Source organism: Neodiprion virginianus, chromosome 2, assembly GCF_021901495.1.
Source record: "Neodiprion virginianus isolate iyNeoVirg1 chromosome 2, iyNeoVirg1.1, whole genome shotgun sequence".
In the NCBI taxonomy this organism is placed as follows: domain Eukaryota; kingdom Metazoa; phylum Arthropoda; class Insecta; order Hymenoptera; family Diprionidae; genus Neodiprion; species Neodiprion virginianus.
In genome coordinates this window covers 8,428,658-8,448,141 of record NC_060878.1, presented here as the reverse complement: position 1 = coordinate 8,448,141, position 19,484 = coordinate 8,428,658, and the positions used below count along the sequence as shown (strand labels likewise).

The window sequence follows — 19,484 nt, the reverse complement described above, 5'->3', positions numbered from 1 at the left end:
AAAAATCTGAAGCATCGAAATTCCGAATGATCGAAGATTTTCAGCTCCGTGATTCTCCGGCTTGATAAAATTTCACCACCATGATCTTTCTTTGTGATTATATTTGATTTTCCGAATTTTATTCTATCGAATCTTTACTTTGTCGTAACTTGATTTCTTGGTATATTGCATTTCGGAACTTTGAACCGTCGGGTTTTCGACCGTTGGAAAATTTGTTGTTTAAATCCAGACACAGCTATTAACCTACATAGAGAAAAGATCACTTAATCATTTACCTTTCTAATCAACGTCCCCGCAGCTGTTATTTAATCTACTCTCAGTGCGCTTTATAGAATAATCGATTTGAAAATTACGCAGCAATTAACTGATTGGCATATGTTCGGTAATTACCATATTGTTCGTATCATACATAGTTATACACATGTATGCATGCGCGTATGTAAGCAAAGTGTTTAAAATTAATTTGCTCATTTTTTCCTTGTTTACGAAATGGCGCAATCATTTGACTTCCATACTCGCGCCATTTATTATTATCAGCTCTGCTCAGCTGATCCTTGTTTTATTTTCAAAACATTGATCTATCAACGTACGTTATCATACATATATATATAGTCACAGACATCAAGAGGTCTGATTTTGAAATTAAAATGAATAAAAAAAAACAACATTACAACTCAAAGAAAGTAGAAAATCCTTCAGATTCAATATCTCGTTTCATTCTTACGCTGACAAAGAAGTATTTATATTTATTCTGAAAATGAAAATGAAAATTTCTTTTTTCGCCATCTATTCTTATTCATTTTGATATTTAAATCGTGGCGTTGAATCGCTAGCTGGAAAACTGTTTTATTACTTGTTTCGTAATTATTATTTGTATACGTACTTACTTACCGTTGGTACAATCTTGTCGCAGTTGATCTCTGATCTTGAATTACTCGAGCGTCTCAAGACGGCCTCGAAAGGTCATCTTGGGAAATTGAATAAGCCTAAGAACTCAACGAAGTGGAGGAACATTATGAGCGAAGAACATTCTGTTGGTACAGAAATATATTAACAATCATACGCTCAGTTTACTTACGTTTTTTTTGCTAAACTTCTTATTCATGTTTTTCGCTTTTCCCTCTTCTTTCCCTCTCTTCGCGAGTGTAGAAATAAATAACTAAATAAACAAATAGATAAATAGATGAATAAAGGTACGGCAAAGTATTATCCGCGTTGCACGAAATAATAGAGTGCAAGAAAATTGGAGAAAATTATACGTGTAGTAACAAGGTCGATACTCTGCCTCCTCGTATGCACCGGAAGAAGTTTTCTTTTCCATTTAAAAACGACGAGACGCGAGCGACATTCTTGTGTCGTTAAAGGATAGAAGTCCATAAATATGAATGTACCTTACATACCAGTCAGGTAATACATGGACCGCGGTGAGTAATTTTTTTTCTGCATTTTTTTTTTTATTTTCATTTATTTTTTCCCCTTTTACCGAGGTGAATCACGTTCCGAATTCGTTAAACTTTTCTGCAACCAACCTTTGCGCTGCAAGTCGGTCGTACAACTTTTGTACGCGCAGAGTTTGAAAAAAAAAAAAAAAAAGAAGAAATCATTCCGCATTTCAACGAAACGTAATTAAATTAAAAATTTTTACGCGTACCAAAAACAATTGCGGAATTCTTGAAAACGTCTGAGATTCTTTGCGGTGTGTGTTTAATTTTTCATTTCTGTTCTCAAACTGATAAACGGACGTAAAAAGCGATGAAAAAAATAAAAAAACACGACGGATTCAAACGCGAGCAGTTGAATGGTGAAACGCGGGCATAAGGGATTTAAACTAATTAGCCGGGCCGTCAGAAAAGGGGATCGGCTGCATATAAAATCGCATGCATCGTGCATCCGCGGCAGCGCCGAACGGAACTATAAAAAGAAAAAGAGAGAGAGAGAGAAAGAGAGAGAGAGCGAGAGGGGGGGGGGGGAGCTTAAGTGGGTACTTGAATAAAAAACGAGCGCGCAAAACCGTTGGCGGAATTTTTACCGAGGAATGATTAACCAACCCTCCGCATTTCAGGCGCCATCTTTTTCCTACCGTATATCTACGAGCCAATAAATGCGTATAGAAAAAAAAAGAGATAGAGAGAAAAAGGAAGATTATAAAAATATTCAAACAAATTATAGCAGGTTGAAAATATTTGACTGCGTAAATTTTTTAAACTGCAAGATTTTGTAAATTACGATATCTTTCGCGCGGTAATCAATTTTAGCGAATATCGCATAATTTCGCAAAATTGAAAAAGTTAGAAGTTTATTTATTTATTTATTTTTTTTTTTTATTTCTACAAAATTCACTCTTTCCAATTTTGGCATAGTAATTTTTTGAACGATATTGTCATTGGCTGACGAGCGATTGAAAAAATTTTTTGCCACGTGTGATGCAAAGGAATATAAATTGAGGGTATAATTGCGCGTGTTGTTATTTAAAAATTTTTTTCCAACCTCTCCTGCAATTGGAGTGTAAAATAATGTACGCGCAAATAAAACAGCGCGTCTGTGGCATCGAGGTCGCGAACCTAGTTTAACTCTATTTTTGCACTGTTTTGCACCTCAAGAGACTAGACGTAACTATATATATATATATACATACATATATATATATATATATATATATATATATATGTATCAGGTATCTATCTGAATACATATGAATAAACACACACGTAGTAGTTTCGCAACCAAAAATATACCGAATTACACCTTTTAGCGTATTGATTGTCATGCCTAACGAGAAAATCGTTTGCAAAAATTGCGCCTCTTCTCGTTATTACTACTCGTACGTTTAGTTGGACATCAAAAATATTACATGTATTGCCTTGAATAGTTCACGGAAAGACAACTTTTTTATGCGAACTGTTTTTTTTTTTTTTTTCTTTTTTTTTTGCCCGACTCGAATCTTCCATGACGTACGAATTTCAAAAAAATAAATAAACATTACCGGAACATGTGGGTTAAAAAATGTAAAAAAATTCACAGAGAGTAACTTTAAGTAGTACCACTGTTATTACCAATTATGGAACAGATCCGAGAGGATAAATCTAGTAAAAAAAAAAAAAAAAAATGTGTGTGTGGCTAAGTTGACGGAGAATGCCTCTTAAATAAGCGTATTGATTTTAGCCATTTAACGTATCGATTTTAGAAGTTAAACGTTCATTCGCACGTTTATTATACACACAATATGTTTGTTTATAATATGTAATATACCCTGGTTTATATTTATTTTCTTTATTTTTATCTACTCTGTGCGAAATGTTCGTTTATCATTTGTATTATATATTTTCTACCTTTTGAATCGCCGCAGCCGCCGCCGTTGCTAATCGATCGGTAAACAATTTATATGTATATGTCATGTATCAACGTCGGACGTAATAAATTCTCTACCATGTATATGTCACACAGCGTATACAAAAAGGTATAAACAGGTATGAGACAGTTTCCATCATCGGGTCATCGCGTGTCGCTCGGGTTTATTTTTAAACATTCGAAAAACATATGATCTCACTCGCAGATAGCATAATGATCGAAGCCTTTAAATAATTTTACGTAATTCTCTGCCCTCTCTTCTTTCCTTTTTGTTTTCTTCTCTTCCATTCAGTTATTTATTACTGCGGAAAAATTATGGGAATTACCGAACGGCGAAGAAAAGTTTTTTTTTTGTTTCTTCTGTTTTCCATCATAAAAATTCGCAGGATTAATTTCCGTACAAGACAAATTTTTCGCAACGATGATTTTCCATTGATAGAAGAAAAAAGAGGCAAATCGTGGTTAAAAAAAAAAAATTGCAAATATATCTGTAATGTATATTAAAACCTGGTCACAGGTAATTGAAAATTGAAAAGCGAATTTTTTTAAAGGAAAAAAATAAAGGAAATTAGGTATCGAATCGAACGTTGATCTGCGTTTTACTTATTTCACGCACAGTTGCATATGTGTATGCATATCGCATTTTACTCGAGTATTTCCCTGCCCTTTTTATCAGAACGTCCGGTGCCTTTGGACTGCGTTACAGGCGATAATATCCTTGCAGTCTGGTAACAAAGTTGTGATGCACCAATACATAACCCAGCCATCGGTAATTATACAGTTTGCTTTGTTGGCTGCTGCGAGATGCGAGGCTTGTTCGTTTTGCTAGTTCTTTCGTTCGCAACTCGGTCTGCACTAAACGACCGTTGCTGCATAAGTTCGCATTTCTGCGGCGCTCTGAAATTGGCAAGGAAAAACTTTTCCTCAGATCGCAACGCGTATACATATACACAAAATATTTGTAATATATGTTTATATATACCTGTATACGTACATGCGGAGGAAAAACGTTGTGTAACATATCGAGCTGCTCTCTGCAATTATTTATTACATATGTGTATATATACGTGTATATATATATATATAGAGGTATGCACGCATATAATACTTATGTACATCAATTCTAAGTGAAAATGTGCGAGTGAGAATTGCAGCAAGGTTCAGGTGTATGTGATAGTTTTTACTATGAATACTTGAAATTATACCCGCAGTGCAGTAAAATTCCCGGTAATTACAATTTTTAACTTCACGTTTCGATTTTTCCATATAAATTTTTTTTTTTTTGTGTTTTTCTCTCCTCTTCAGGATCTGAAAATTTTTATTACCAAAGGAAAGAGAAAACTCGTCGCAGGGGAATTTTTATTTTTCTGTTCCAATTGTAATCTGTTTGATAAAGAAAGTGAAAGAAACGCGCAGGTTTTCTTCTGTGCAGTCTTACATTTACAATATTATAATTTTGATGCAAAATTTAACAGAATAAAAAGAAGTTATCCGTAAAGATTTTTTTTTCTATTATTTGCTTGATTCTTTCATGGTGAAACAAAAAAAAGAAAGAAAAATTAGTTTTTTTCAAATAACAAGAAATCGGCATTTAATAAAACTTGCGAAATGTATCCGAATCTTGGTTTAACACTATCAATTCACTATTCATACATTCATATCTGCACTCGGCAAAGATGGACGATCCACTGTATATATTTTATCCAATAATTGGATCATCTTCGCAATATAATCGTATATATATATAATAATTGGGATCTAGGCGGAATCCCTCGGGGTAGACTTGGTAGGACTTTGCGCGTCCAATTTCTAACAGGGTCTGTAATTTTTAATCCCCTTTGACGCCCCCGTCCCCTCGTCGTATCATTCCACGGGATCTAATATAGCCGAAGTCGCCGCCGCCCGCGCCTTTCTAGACATAACACGGGGAATATCATCACCCTCTTGTGTCGACTGGCCAGCCAGCGGCTGCCAGCCCTTCCGTTTCGTTTCGTTCCGTTCCGTTCCGTTCCGTTCCGTTCCTCGACGGCAGTGCATTCACCCCCATGGAATATCGATGCGAATATCTACTGGGTGGTCAGTCAGAAAAGCCAGAAAAACGTATATGGTGAGAAATTTGGAGATTCCTGAAGTAACGTTTAAACGAATTTACGTATTAATATAATTAATTATCACATTTTCGTTTTAAATTTAACAAGTTTCATCATACACTCCAAAATGTTTCTGTATTTTTTCGTACGAGAAAAATTTCTTTTTTTTTTATCGCACACCTTTTCGATGTATCGGGTAGTATATGATCTCGGAATTTTGCGAATGAAATGACAAACGCGGAATAAATGATATATGCGGAGGATGAAAATTTCGGAACGATTTTGAACTTGGAGAATATTATTGTTAATTTTTAAGTCGAGGCGATGCTAATTCTAATGTAATGGGTATTAAAAGGTGAAACTCACTCATTCGTTCGCGAAACTGATACTTTCTTTTTACTTCGAAATTGACGAAAAAAGTGCTTGAATAAATTCGAGGAGAATAAACAAAAGACGGGTCAAAGGTCGTTAAAAATACTAAAAATAGATATAGTAAAATAATGAAACCGAGACGTATAAGTATAGACTCGTAGGTTTTACGCATGTGATACACTCGAAAATAACACACGTGCGTACAAGAACGTGAAGTGTTTTATGCTCTACATGTAGATACTAAAAAAAAAAAAAAAAAAGAAATTAAATAAAAGCACCGCATTACGTTGCTACTTGTTGAAATTGTCGTTGATGGATAGAGGAATGAATGGATAAGCCTGACTTTGTAAATGCCTGCACCCTTTTACAAGGCAATAGAGCCGACCATTATTCGTGCGCAGAGAAACGTCGTGGTGGAGAGGACTGGGAATTACATATACGGGCGCCGGCCGCGCCCTCAGGAACAACCTTCTACGTCGCGTTTAACCTGCCTTTTAATTATCCCCGTAGACAGGCGAGGTCCCCGAGGAGTTGTGAAAAAGAGCGAGGAGAAATTGTAAAATAATGAAGGTGGAAGAGAATGACAATGCGGTTGCGAAATTTCAGGGATTTTATTCGAGAAGATTGTCGGTTGAACTGAAGTCGATACATTTTTTTAAATATATCATTTTATTATTGCTATTGCTGTTTTGTAAATGAGGCGTGTTTAGGAAAAGGAATAAATTGTTTAAAAAAATAAAAATGATGAACAAAACTTAATCATATTTCGAAAAGCCTACTTTTTGAAAGTCGTTCTAAAGTTACACAATAATGACTTTTTTCTCTTGATATTTGGAAAAATATTTTCTACAAAGTAAGTTATTATATAGTAGTAATAGTAATTGCAACGGTATTTAAACGTTAATTCATGTGATTTTTTTTTTTTTTTACACCCTTCTCATTTCTCTATAATATTTTTTTTTTCTCGGTCTCTCTATAAATACATGAAATATTGTAATTATATTACAAAACTCGTTTTTATTAATTTATAATATTTTATTCGTTTCTTCTTACTTTTCGATTACTTGTTCTTGCCAACTTCCAACTTGGTCTCAAAATTTTCGTTTCTTAACAAAGAATTTATGACAAAAATTTGAAGCCAAACTATCGGAGCTGTCGATTCGATAATTGGATTATTGTGTTTTGGGAGCAGTAAAATCAAATACACGATCCAAAAAATATAAATCTCGGTGAAGAACATTAGAATATTAACATGAAGAAAATTTCCATGGATTACATACATCTAATGTAATAAAACGAATAAAACTAGGAACGATTTTATTTATTATTTGAGAAATTTCTTCTCTCTTCATTTTACTTTTCGGCTTTTTCATAAACTGTTATCTCCGTCAATTGAAATTGGAAGAATTTAACCTCCAGAAAATATGATCCCATTTAACTCCTGTTACATTCCATTATTAAATACACATACATTGTACGGCGGGGGAATCAATTCGCGAATTTGTAACTTCGTTGGCTGCCGGTAATTCAATTTCCCGCTTCTCCAACAACGATCGGCAAATATTGTAGCCTGCACTGTCTACGCAAGCTGAAATAACTTACTCGGAACAATTAACGATGCACTTGCATGTGGTAGTAATGAAGCGATGACAGTGGCAGAGAAATGCTAGCGGGAAAACCGATATTTTATTCCCCGTATATATTATGTGTTCCACCTCTTCGACTCATCGTCGTTGACGTTTTTTCACGCGGTACGTTTTCTCATACGTAGAAATTCTGGTCGCGTTCGACGCGCCTTCGTTTCTAACCCACGTCTGTGTAATGTACATACATACATTCATTCGTTCGTCGTTCATTCGTTCATTCATTCATTCATACATACATACAAGTATCAAGTACAATAATGCAACTGATGCGACAGTAATCCTTGTCATTCGTGTACAGTGTTTCGCAACTGGAGACGCGTTGCTGTGCCATGATTCACTTAGGTACAGACATACATAGGCTAAAATTGTCATGCAATGTGTCCGGCATTACATGCTTCCTCAACCTTCGAGGTATGCCGTGGTTTAAAAGGTCTGACACGTTTTTTCTCCCCTCTATGGGGGAAATAAAGTAGTATTTCAATCTACGAATCTGATGCTATAGCAGCCAAACTTGCCGTCTTTAACGAAACAAGGTAAACACATTTGGAAAACCTAGAATTGTCAGGGTGTTTTTTAAATTGTTAATGGAAAAAAGTGGAAGTATCAGTTTACTATCATGGGAATTAGAAATAATTTTTTGAGGCAACAGGCTTAAACCGACACTTTTTGTACATGCATTATATTTTTCTTCAATTCGAATTGAATTTCAACCTTATATAGAGTTCATAAGCTGAACGATTCAGGCTTTAGTAAATTACCAGAACTGGGAAAATGTCTGAGAAAACTATGTTTTAGGTTCTGGAAAACCTGGAAATTTCGTGGAATTTATGTGCAATAATCTAAGTGAATAATGAGGCGTCGAACGTGGTTACAAAATTATTATATTTCTGACAAATTTAGTGAATTTCACTGACGATGTAATGATTCCTGGCATCGACTTTACGCCCAGTGTGACAGAAGAATGAATTTTCTTTCTCATATCTTGTACAGAAGAATGTCAACCCTTTGCTGAGCAGGGCGATGGAAAAGATATAGAGGAAATATGTTGTCTGCGACGCACATCCGGTCATCAAAGATAATAAACTCTGGATACAAAAACTTCCCCCGTACGTCCGTTGCGTGCTAGCGTGTGGTTGGTTGGATAAAATAAACACCCTGTAACGTGTATAAAGAAATTTTCAGTCTTCCAATTTCCACCACCATGAATCATTATTATTATTATTATTATTATTATTATTATTATTATTATTATTATTATTATTATTATCATCACATCAGGGTGGGACGCGAAGTGGGAGGAGGGAGGAGATAAGCACAAGGAAGACCCTGAGAAACCTTCAATTTTGAGTCCTGGCTTACTTTCTTCTTTTCAAATGATATACAATCCGTCCGTTCGTACGTTCGTTTTTTAATTGCTACCACCGGCATCGTGATAACGTCGTGCGACGCGTTTTGCTTGTTGGTTTGGTTACCGGCATGGCAGCAACGGCGATGCACGATGGGGTCGAAAGAAGGAGTTTAGAGAACGAGGAGTGAGAGGTCAGGGCTCCCTTTAATTCGACCGGATATCCTTTTCCACACAAACGAATAACCAAACCAAAGGATGCGACGTTGCGACGCGCCGCTGATTACAAGCATGTTAGCCAGCCCTTTTTTTATAACTTCAAACCGCTGCAGGAATTCTCACTGTGTACGTCTTGTCATCCAAGTTCTTCGTATTATGCACTGTGGGAATCAACGTATAATATATAAGCATATATATATGTATGTATGTATATGGGTTTTTATATAAAGGCTCAAATTTAGTTTGAAATTGATCGATTGGGTTTCACAGTATTTGCAGGCTACACAGTCGTTCTCATATTTCCATAAAAGTACTATGTTTTTTTCCACCGTAAGCATTTTAAAACTGAAGGTTACCCCTTAATGTACCCTAAAGGAGTCAATTTCCCCATAAAACTCCTCTATTTTTTTCAATCAGTGACTTTTTTTTTTTTTTTTTTTTTTAATATAAACTAAAATGGATTGAAAAAATTAATTTTTTGTTTGAGAAGAATGTTTATACATCAAAATTGACACAGGAACAAAAAAAAATTAGCTGGCTTGAACACTGTAAAGCCTATATTTGGACAAACATTATTGCCACAATTCTTAATGAATTTAAATGAGAAACCTGCTGATGTGAAAAACACGTGCCTGAACTTTGATTCAGCGATTTTCTTGGTAGATATCGTTTGAAAAACGATTTCATATTTTCAACGTTCGTATAATCTGTCGGTAGTTAATAGCATATTATACATATAATTCCTAGCCTGAATGAACGTTCAGACTTTGTACCATTTGCCTGATGATAAATCGTGGGTTGTTAATCGGCTTCCTGGTATATTACATTATTCATGCAAATACTAGACCTCTGACTTTTCTATGCTTTATATCATACCAGGGCAATCTTTTGAAACTTGAAAATTAACCGCGCATGCGCGAGTTTTATCGTCAGTTCGTACAGGCTGGCCATCCCGAGTTTTCAGCTGTCAAAATGATTCTTGCGGCGATGTAGTCGATACGAATTTTCGAGGTTAGAATCTTAAATAATTTCGGTAGCGACTCTGAAAGGTTTGGGAAGCATTTGTTATTGGGTCGGAAAGTTGATTCTTCGAAGAACGGTCGGAATTTAATGCTTATGCTGTTTGAAAATTCAAACGTACACATTTTTCGTAGGTTGGCCCGCCTGATGGGAATTAAAATCGACTCAACTATCCATAAGTTTCACGTATACAGTATCTTTCTGGTAATGGGACAGCTTGATGAGACAATCTGAATAACGGACAATTAAGGAGAGTTTAATTAATCGTTATGTTCTTGTGTAACTAGTAGTCAGGTAGTCAAGCTCGAAAGCACGTTTTCAGTAATGCACAATCTGCAGAATTTTAACTCTCCTCGTATCGAACGATCAATATCAGCTACACCATTGAAGTTTGCCAAATTTCTGATTGGAACTGTACTCACTTATCCACTGCTGTTTCTAGAATACAGAAGTGAAACCGAGTTTGATGACGTGTGTTCCAAGTTTCGATTACTCGATTCGGTTTACGAGTGAAATTATTGAGAAACAAAAAAACGCTTTGCAAATGCAAGAGAAGAGGAGCGTAATATGCAATGTAAACAATTAGAAATAAAAGGAACGGTCTAGTTTCGTTATTTCTCAGTGGTGTAAAAATACCGGAAACGGAGTATCGTTTCGCGTAATGAATTATTGCGATTCTTCGTGAAACCGTGTGCGCATGAAAACAACTAAACCGACATTTCATTAACACTTTGCGCGTGATTCATGAAAGTTGACGAGGCGACGGCGCCTCGATGCTTCGAGTCCCATATCATGCTTGGAATATAATGTACGTTGTTTCTCGGTTATTTAAATTCCAGACTTGTGTCACGTATTATTTGACACGGAGACAATTGGCTACCGCAAGTACGCTGTAACATATGGCACCAGGTCCGCTACAGGTTGCAGATGAGTCGGCGTCTATAGTACATTGTTAGTTAGTTTATACACCGTCCGAACACTCGCTCCATGGTTATAATATTCCTCTACACCATAAACCATTCGTCACCTGCACTGTCTTCGTCTAAACTATGGAGGGTAGAGGTAAGGAGGACGATTTCCGTTTATAGAAAGTATTCATGAAGTAGAGTACAATTGAGATGGCGTTGCTGTGGTAAAAGTTCCAGAAAATGCCAATCAGATTCAACCCTGTTTTCACGTTTAAAGAAAGCACCAATCAGATTGAATCTTGATTGCTTTCCGGTGACTCGTCGAACCCACTATTTGTCGTTTTTTGGTGGACACTTTTTCAGTTGAAAAATCCATTTCAGATATTTCTTCTTAACTCTATCCTCCATGATCTAGATTGTAACAATACTCGATCCTCGGATTAATTCTCGTTTTCAGGCACCACGTCCAACTCGTAAAACCTGATGCACACAACCATTACCTGACATCAGACAGTTGCCGGTTTGTGAAAACATTCGGTTGTTGTTTTTAATACGGTTTAAAATGTTCAGGTATCGGCTTGATATTTTTATTCCCTTTTCACGCGCTCTTTAATTGTCCCACAGGTGAAAGTGAACGCATATTAAGTGCATGCTGATACGTAATGCTGTTGCACAAAATACGGTCAACAATTCCTAACGTGCAATTTGCACATATACGTTATTCTTCAAAGTTTGATACGATTTGCTTTTATTCGATAGGTAATTTGAAATTCTCTTAAGGAATGCGGAGGAAGAGGTGACGGTTCGGGCAATATCGTTGGGTTTACATACTCGGGAAGTTTTGATTCACGCTGCTGCGGGTCAGACGTTATAAATGACGTAATTTATTTCTTGGATTTAACCGGTGAGAAATGCCATCATCCTGGCGCCAGCATTGCTCACGACGATCGTCAGAGATAAAGAGCAAGGAGTCGACTACGATTATTTGGTTGAATAATTGTGCGATTTCTCATTTAAAAACTGCATACACGTTGCTATTGCGTGATATCGAATTTCACACGACACTTGAGCATCTATCTTGAATAACGATGCCTTTGTCCTTTGAACAATGTCCGCAATTAGCTTTTCGATATCCAACCTCGATTATCGCTCCGCTATTCATTAGGTCGAGTATAAATTAAACGAGGTCAAGTTTGTCCGACGTGTTCCGGACTACCAGTTTTGCGGTTTATCGTCCTTCCATCGGAGCACCGCACTCCACTCCTTCTCGTTGCCGTGTAATGTCGTTCTTGTTTAACAATATGTTATGGATCGCGATGATGATGAAAACAGGAAGTACCTTAACCGTGGACGCAATTTTATCGTTTCAGCAACTCAAAGATGAGCTGGGAGAAGTTGTCGCTGAAATGGAGGCGATGGAGGGCGGAGGATTGGCTTCGGACGAGACGAAGCCTTCGAACAAGACGAAGCAGACATCCATCGGTCGCAAGAAGTTCAACATGGATCCGAAGAAGGGAATAGAGTACCTGATAGAGCACAACCTCCTTGTTTCAACGCCGGAGGACGTTGCTCAGTTTCTCTACAAGGGCGAGGGACTGAACAAAACCGCGATCGGCGACTACCTCGGTGAACGTCACGACTTCAACGAGAGGGTGCTCAGAGCCTTCGTCGAGCTCCACGACTTCACGGATCTCATACTCGTACAAGCTCTAAGACAGTTTCTATGGTCGTTCAGACTCCCGGGCGAAGCGCAGAAGATCGACCGGATGATGGAATGCTTCGCTCAGCGGTACTGCCAGCTCAATCCAAACATATTCACGAACACCGACACCTGCTACGTTCTCAGCTTTGCCATAATCATGCTCAATACGTCGCTGCACAATCCAAGCGTCAAGGATAAGCCAAGCGTTGAACAATTCATATCCATGAATCGGGGGATCAACAACGGCGGCGATTTACCCAGGGAACTTTTGGTGGTAAGTTTTTCTTTCGCGTACCGTTTGGTTTATAGACAATTGTTTTGTAGATTGCATTTGTTATACGCGCGCAGAGATGAATCGTCGTCGCCAAATCGTAACGAAATAAGAAAAACAAGTTGCCGTATTGCAAAGTTTCAACAATTCATGTGTCAGTTTACTTACTCATATCCGAAATACATAATACTATCATCGTTTCTCTCAGAAACGATTAAGCAATTTTTGTGACTCAGCTACCTATATACCTACAGAGCCAAAGTTTAAGTGGTATCACTTGCGTTGCTTCAGGATATGCAATTAGGTGAATATAGATATGTATATATATATATATTTATAGTTTGAAAAGGAGGAGCGGAAAGATCCAATTGGTATTGAGTGCTTCGCTGATTACAGAGTCACGAGCGTCTTGAACGTCTTCGTCGTCGTTTGGATAGCTGGTGAAAAATCTAAATTTAGATTATTTTTTTTTTGTTTTTTTTTTTCAAAGCAAAATTAGACGGTATCTCAAATTTAGCAAAGTCTAAGTGATTTGGATTCTTTCCATCATTTATAACTTCTACGACGCAGTTTTTTTTTTCCACCCAATTTCGAAAGCCGGCATCTGGTTAAACAGATTTACCACATTTGTTTGATTCTCTTTTCGAATTGAAAATAATTGACGGTTTTCAACCTATCTCGTCTATACGTATATACATGTATTCATAAATGTTTTAAATTCAGGATTTTACGACGCCGTCATGATGAAAGTGTGCTTTTTGCGCAATTTTCACGTGTATTTTTCTTGTATCTGCAAACGGTGATGTTGGTTATGCCCACGACTGACTTCGCGATTAGGGAACTCGACATTCGGAGATAATCGTTGGATTATTGATTCTTGGTTAGAAAAAAAAAAAATTACATAGCCTTCTTTCATTGATCAATCTCTAATCTACGATGCGAGACTTCAGGTTATATCTTTTAGCGTATAGATAACGGTGTCTGCAAGATTAATATTGCATAATATTCGTCGATAAATGACACGTTAGGGCAATATTATTTCCTTGAATATATATGTATATATATAGTATGGGTAAAGACGATTAAACTTTATTTTCAACAATCATTGCAGAGCTTATACGAGAGCATAAAAACGGAGCCCTTCAAAATTCCCGAGGACGACGGAAACGATTTGATGCACACCTTCTTCAATCCTGACAAGGAGGGATGGCTGTGGAAGCAAGGTAATTTTAACGGTTTCCGATCGTTTTAGTGTTTAATCAACAATCGCAGTGTGCATAAATAAGTTTGCTGCAAGATTATTATTTGCTAATCGGATATTATCATCAGTCAATAATTGTCTCGGTTCATTTCTGATACCGTTTTTATTATACCGCAACGAAACGTTAATGTTGTTAATTTGAGCGTATTTCACTGCATGCAAAGATTACGATACTATGTAATTGCATTTCATCTGGATATTTAAAGTATCACAAATTTAATCACGGCATTCTGTTTGTTCGTGAAATTTTCTCCTTTTTTTTTATTCTTTGTCTGTGTAACGCATTGCCTGTTTCGTGTTATAATTGTATACATAAAGATTATTATACTGATGAAAATGGTTTGTCCCTTCTCTGCTGCCCTGACGGAGCCAGCAGGTAAATAATCACGTCTGATGAAACGTTTATTCTTAAATCTATGAATTGTGATATTGTTACAGGCGGAAGATACAAAAGTTGGAAAAGGCGTTGGTTCATACTGAACGACAATTGTCTGTACTACTTTGAGTACACGACCGACAAAGAACCACGAGGGATTATTCCGCTTGAAAATATTCAGGTTCGAGAAATTCAGGATCGTCACAAACCGCACTGTTTCGAGCTTTACGCTGCCGGCTCGGAGTTTATTAAAGCTTGCAAAACCGACAGCGAAGGGAAAGTCGTTGAGGGTGAGGGAGACAAAAACGGAATTTATCGTTTTACGTGACTAACTGCGAATTATCGTAAAAATAAAAAAAAAAACATTTCATACTTTCCTTTGTTCTCTGCTTGCCGATAACTAACGATTGTCTTATTTCTACAGGAAAACACACGGTATATAGGATGTCTGCGGCCACGGACGAGGAAAAGGATGAGTGGATAAAGTGTGTTCGGTGAGTAAATAAATTTTGCTTCTTATCCACGCATGCTTGTACAATCATTGTGTGATCGGTTGTTTCACGTTGAGTAATTGTTATTCACAACATGGTTTTAAAAATAATTCAATTACCTTGAAAAAACCAGATTTTATTTGCAAATGTGGTTAGAAAAAACGTCATTTGAACTTGACTTTGTAACGTTCTGAATTTTGTCAAACGCAATTATACCAATACAGGCCACACGAGCGATAAAGTATCGAGAAAAAATCCAGAACTTTTATACTTGTACTAATCAGAATCGTGTATATTTTTTCCAGGCAAAGCATATCGCATAATCCTTTTTACGATATGCTGGCGGCACGCAAAAAGAAAGCCCAAAAGACGAACGTCCATTCGAAGAGCTAAGCGAACTCTCGGATAAGGAGAAGCCGAGTTGAATCACCTTCAGCTCGGTGTTTGTACAAGACTGTAAAATGTTCGGTACGCTACCAGGATTGGCGTGCTGAACTGACCGCTGCTTTCGGGATCTCATTGCGAATAGCGTATTATCACCGAATGCAGATAATTCCGAATTGTGACGTCGCGCATCGTCACGAAGAACCAGATACTCCACGGAGGGAGAGAAGTGCAGCTGCTCTTTCTTCATTTGCACAATCTTTTACATCTTTTTTTTTCTTCTTCATTATTGTACGTGGAGATAGGGACAGTTACGATGTCAGGGCATACTGCAGGTTCTCGGTGTTACAAAGAGGGACGGAACGAACGTTTTAACGTTAACCCAGCGATGTTTGTTGCGCGTGGCCAACTCTATAAGCTATAATTCGAATTTTTTCCTCACCCCATTCGTACATTCATTCATTCATTCATTCATTCATTCATTCATTCATTTATTTATTTATTTACTTACATGTATGAAATCGAGTTTTCACGAATTTTATTTTTCTTCATTCGAAGAAAAGGGCATCGTGTACTGAAAGCTATTTTTATTTATTTAATCGTTCGTTTATTATTTATCTAACTTATAATTGTTACGTACACTTGTCGTAGATGTGAAATTCACCAAAGCTAAATCAAGTGAATTTTCGCTATCAAATCGTATTCTCACGTGTCTGAAATCATTTTCAACCCCGTAAACCGGTAAATTGTTGATTGTACATACGGTGAAGAATTAGAATGGAGCGAGTTGGGCGAGGGGTGAAAAATGATTTTAAAACGCCAGAAGAAGGATAAAAATGAAAATATTTTTCGGTTGGTACATGCTGGTGATCGTAATTCTCATGTGTGGTATGTTATTGTTTGTTTTTTAATTTTTCCTAATTACAGAGTTGGCCAACGAAATTAAGTGATGAAATTCTTGTTCTCTGACATGTGAGTGTAGATTTGCCCCGGTATTTAACTCACACTGAAGACGAATTTTTGTTTCTCGCGAAAAGAAATAGATATATAGATTCGTGTATTCATTCAGTCACGAGTAAATAGATCACTGAACATGTGCTGTAAGAATAAATTGTCGGAAGAAAAAGAGTAAATTAATAGGCTTATTGCGTTTTTTTTTTATTTTGATTTTCTATCCACAACTTTGGATTTACAGCCAAAAACAAGTGAATCAAATGAGGGAAGGAGAGAGGTAGAAAGAGATTTAGAATGATCTTTAAAATACTGTGTCAAGAATACGTTGATATATACATACTGTATATACGTGATTGTTGCTTGTTTTTTTTTTTTTTTTTCCGTTTTTCTCGTAACCCCAAGAAGCGCCTTAAAACCTTTATTAACGTAAACATCGAAGCCCTGAACAGGCTTTGAGATGCAACTTGAATGATGGGATGTTTAAAGTTGTATTTTTAATCGTGTAAGATTGCTTCATTCACTCGATGATGGTTTAGAACATGGAGAGTGTACTGTGAAGGAAGGATAAAACAAAGGACAGAGAGTAACGAAATAGTAAAAAAGTTCGGTCGTTTGCTCACTCATTCATATCTGTAACGGACCCAGTCCTCCGAGATGATATATTTCTGTTTAATTGTTAATTAAAAAGGTATTAATGAGAGGTGAACACAGCTAAAGCTGTTCACGTAAGCATGAAACGGTCGAAACGAAGCGTGTATATAAATGTGATAGCTGTTTATTTATTTGAACAAATGTATAGGTAGGTAGACATTAGGTACATAACGATGATATTAGTTATGATTTAATTGCAATAATGATAATGATAATATCAATAAATGAATTAATTAATTAACTAAAATAGTTACAAAATACATTACCCACAGTGAATATATCCCTGTACATCGTTGTACAGGCTGTAAGTATGGCTTTGAATGGCCAAAATAGTGACACTAGGATATAGGAATACACGCTCTCCTTACTAATTACATTTATGTATATTGTATCTACATGCGTTTGCGAAATTATTTAATTTCGGAATTATATATTTATATGTAAATATTATATACACAAACACGCATACCTATAAACGCACGCAAGCTTCACAGCATCAAGTGTGTTTAAAAGAATGCATATATGTAGATATCACAACCTTTATTACCATTTGATAAACTGACAATATACGTGTGTATACATTTTTTAATATACCTCCTATGCAATGTTTTTTTCTTCTTTTATTTTTTTATACGTGCGTTATGTTTGATGAATTTTGTAGCGCTCGATCAGTCAGCTACTTGGGAAATACCTCGGTGATCTGTAACGTTTTTACATGAATTTTGTTATGAGTTATTCACCTGTGGGTGAATGGAAACGCGTCACAGGTCACATGATGGTCTTTTTCTAATCTTCCATCTTTTGTAAGTATTTGTAGAAACTAATCCGTCATTCAGGCAGGTATACGTTTTGCGCACGTGTAGTGTGCTCTTGAAATCCAGTTGTTTCAAAGAAAGATTAGAAGATCGATAAGGGAGAAAATTGAAACCTTATATAGACATCGAAAACGCCTTAATACGTGAAAAATTGAATAGTTGGTAACCCAGGCTAAAAGATAAAAGAAGAAATATACACAAATGGAGTAGATTTTCTAATTTTCGAACCTGTTTTTACTAGTAAAATTAGTTTAGTGTTTGTATGTATAATGGCGGATTATATGAAATCGGTTTTTGATACCCGTTGATAATAAAAAAAAAAAGACTAGGGGTAAATTGAACTGATCAATACCCGTTCCAGAACGAACTGCACCAATTAAATATTAATGTTTATTCTTCCTTCGTCCCTAGGGTTCCAATCGTGTGGCTACTTTTTTTCTTTTTTGTTGTCTGATACGAAAAAAATAGTACCCATGTCAAGAATCACGTAGCTGGTCGAAATACGAGGTTGAACCTTGAATGCATGTCTCGAAATTTGATTTAATTAAGATTCACTGAAACTAGAAGATACAACTGAAATAGAGGAATAGATATAGTTCGCTTTTTACGGGACCATCAACCATTTTTTTCCTGGTATTCAGTCGGGTGATATAATTTGCTATATTATTGTGGCGGTGAAATCTTCACGGCTATAAAATAGAGCCAAGCTCACGGACTTGCCATAAGACATGTCGTTATGGAAATTCTTTACGTAGTCGTCGCTATTTTCATTTGTGTTTCACTGGTGTCTGTTGACTGTACGATTTGAAACGATACTATTTATTCCATTGGCAAATTCCCATTTTTATTCGCCGCAATCGTTGAAAGATCAATACAATTTCAATAAGTTATTACTACTGATGAAATCAGGTGTCCATACATTTTTCTGCGAGACAGCTTTTAGATAATACATAGTATATATAGATGCTTATGTTTTCGACATCGTGCCGAAATGTGATACTAATTGCGATTCTTTCGGAAGTTGGGCTTCATTTCTTACAGTGGTAAGCTTCGGTTTTCACAAGGAATCATTGAGACTCAAGTAATGATATTCTTGCGAAAAAGTTTGAGCTTTGGAATGATGTAGTTCAATCAGAAATTCACATGTATGCAAACAAAGTCGAAACGAATTCATTGCAGAATCAAGGCATCTGTCCAATAATTTCACAGCTTTGATATAATTTAAACATATTGTTGTATATACACAAATGATGAACAAAAGATGGATCTACTCTATTGAGGTGGAATGATTTTTATCTGTTAGGCCTTTAATTGTTACAAAGCACATTGTATGAATTCTGTATTCTATTCCAATAGGTTTTGTATATGTACATGGAGCTGTATGTTATTTTTGCTCTCTGACGATTGTATGGATAATAAATTGTGTACTGTTGTAAATCAACCAATTTTTTCGTATTTTCTGAGCTGTAGGTCCCACGCTCTTTTTCGTGGGTTTTCTGTGTTCCTGGGAGTCCATTTAGTCGGGCAAGGGTCAATCAAAGGTGAATGTAGGCGATTTTTCTTTTTTTTTTTTGATAGTGAGAGAAAGAACGAAGCTTCTTAAAACTTCGAGTGTATTCTAACAAACATTC

The 19,484-nt window shown here is 36.4% G+C and overlaps 1 protein-coding gene across 3 annotated transcripts in view; it reads left to right on the top strand.

Moving 5' to 3' along the window:
- Window positions 1-17,631, top strand: part of LOC124297401 (cytohesin-1) — a 42,499-nt gene extending 24,868 nt beyond the window's left edge. For 2 of the 3 annotated variants that reach the window (XM_046748385.1, XM_046748383.1), the window contains 5 exons: window positions 12,319-12,924; window positions 14,033-14,144; window positions 14,618-14,848; window positions 14,983-15,052; window positions 15,355-17,631. In XM_046748385.1, coding sequence (XP_046604341.1) covers window positions 12,319-12,924; window positions 14,033-14,144; window positions 14,618-14,848; window positions 14,983-15,052; window positions 15,355-15,442 — 1,107 coding nt within the window. In that variant the 3' untranslated portion in view covers window positions 15,443-17,631. The remainder of the gene's footprint in view (window positions 1-12,318; window positions 12,925-14,032; window positions 14,145-14,617; window positions 14,849-14,982; window positions 15,053-15,354) is intronic. The other variant, XM_046748384.1, reaches the window with a different exon arrangement.
- The last annotated feature ends 1,853 nt before the right edge of the window (window positions 17,632-19,484 follow it).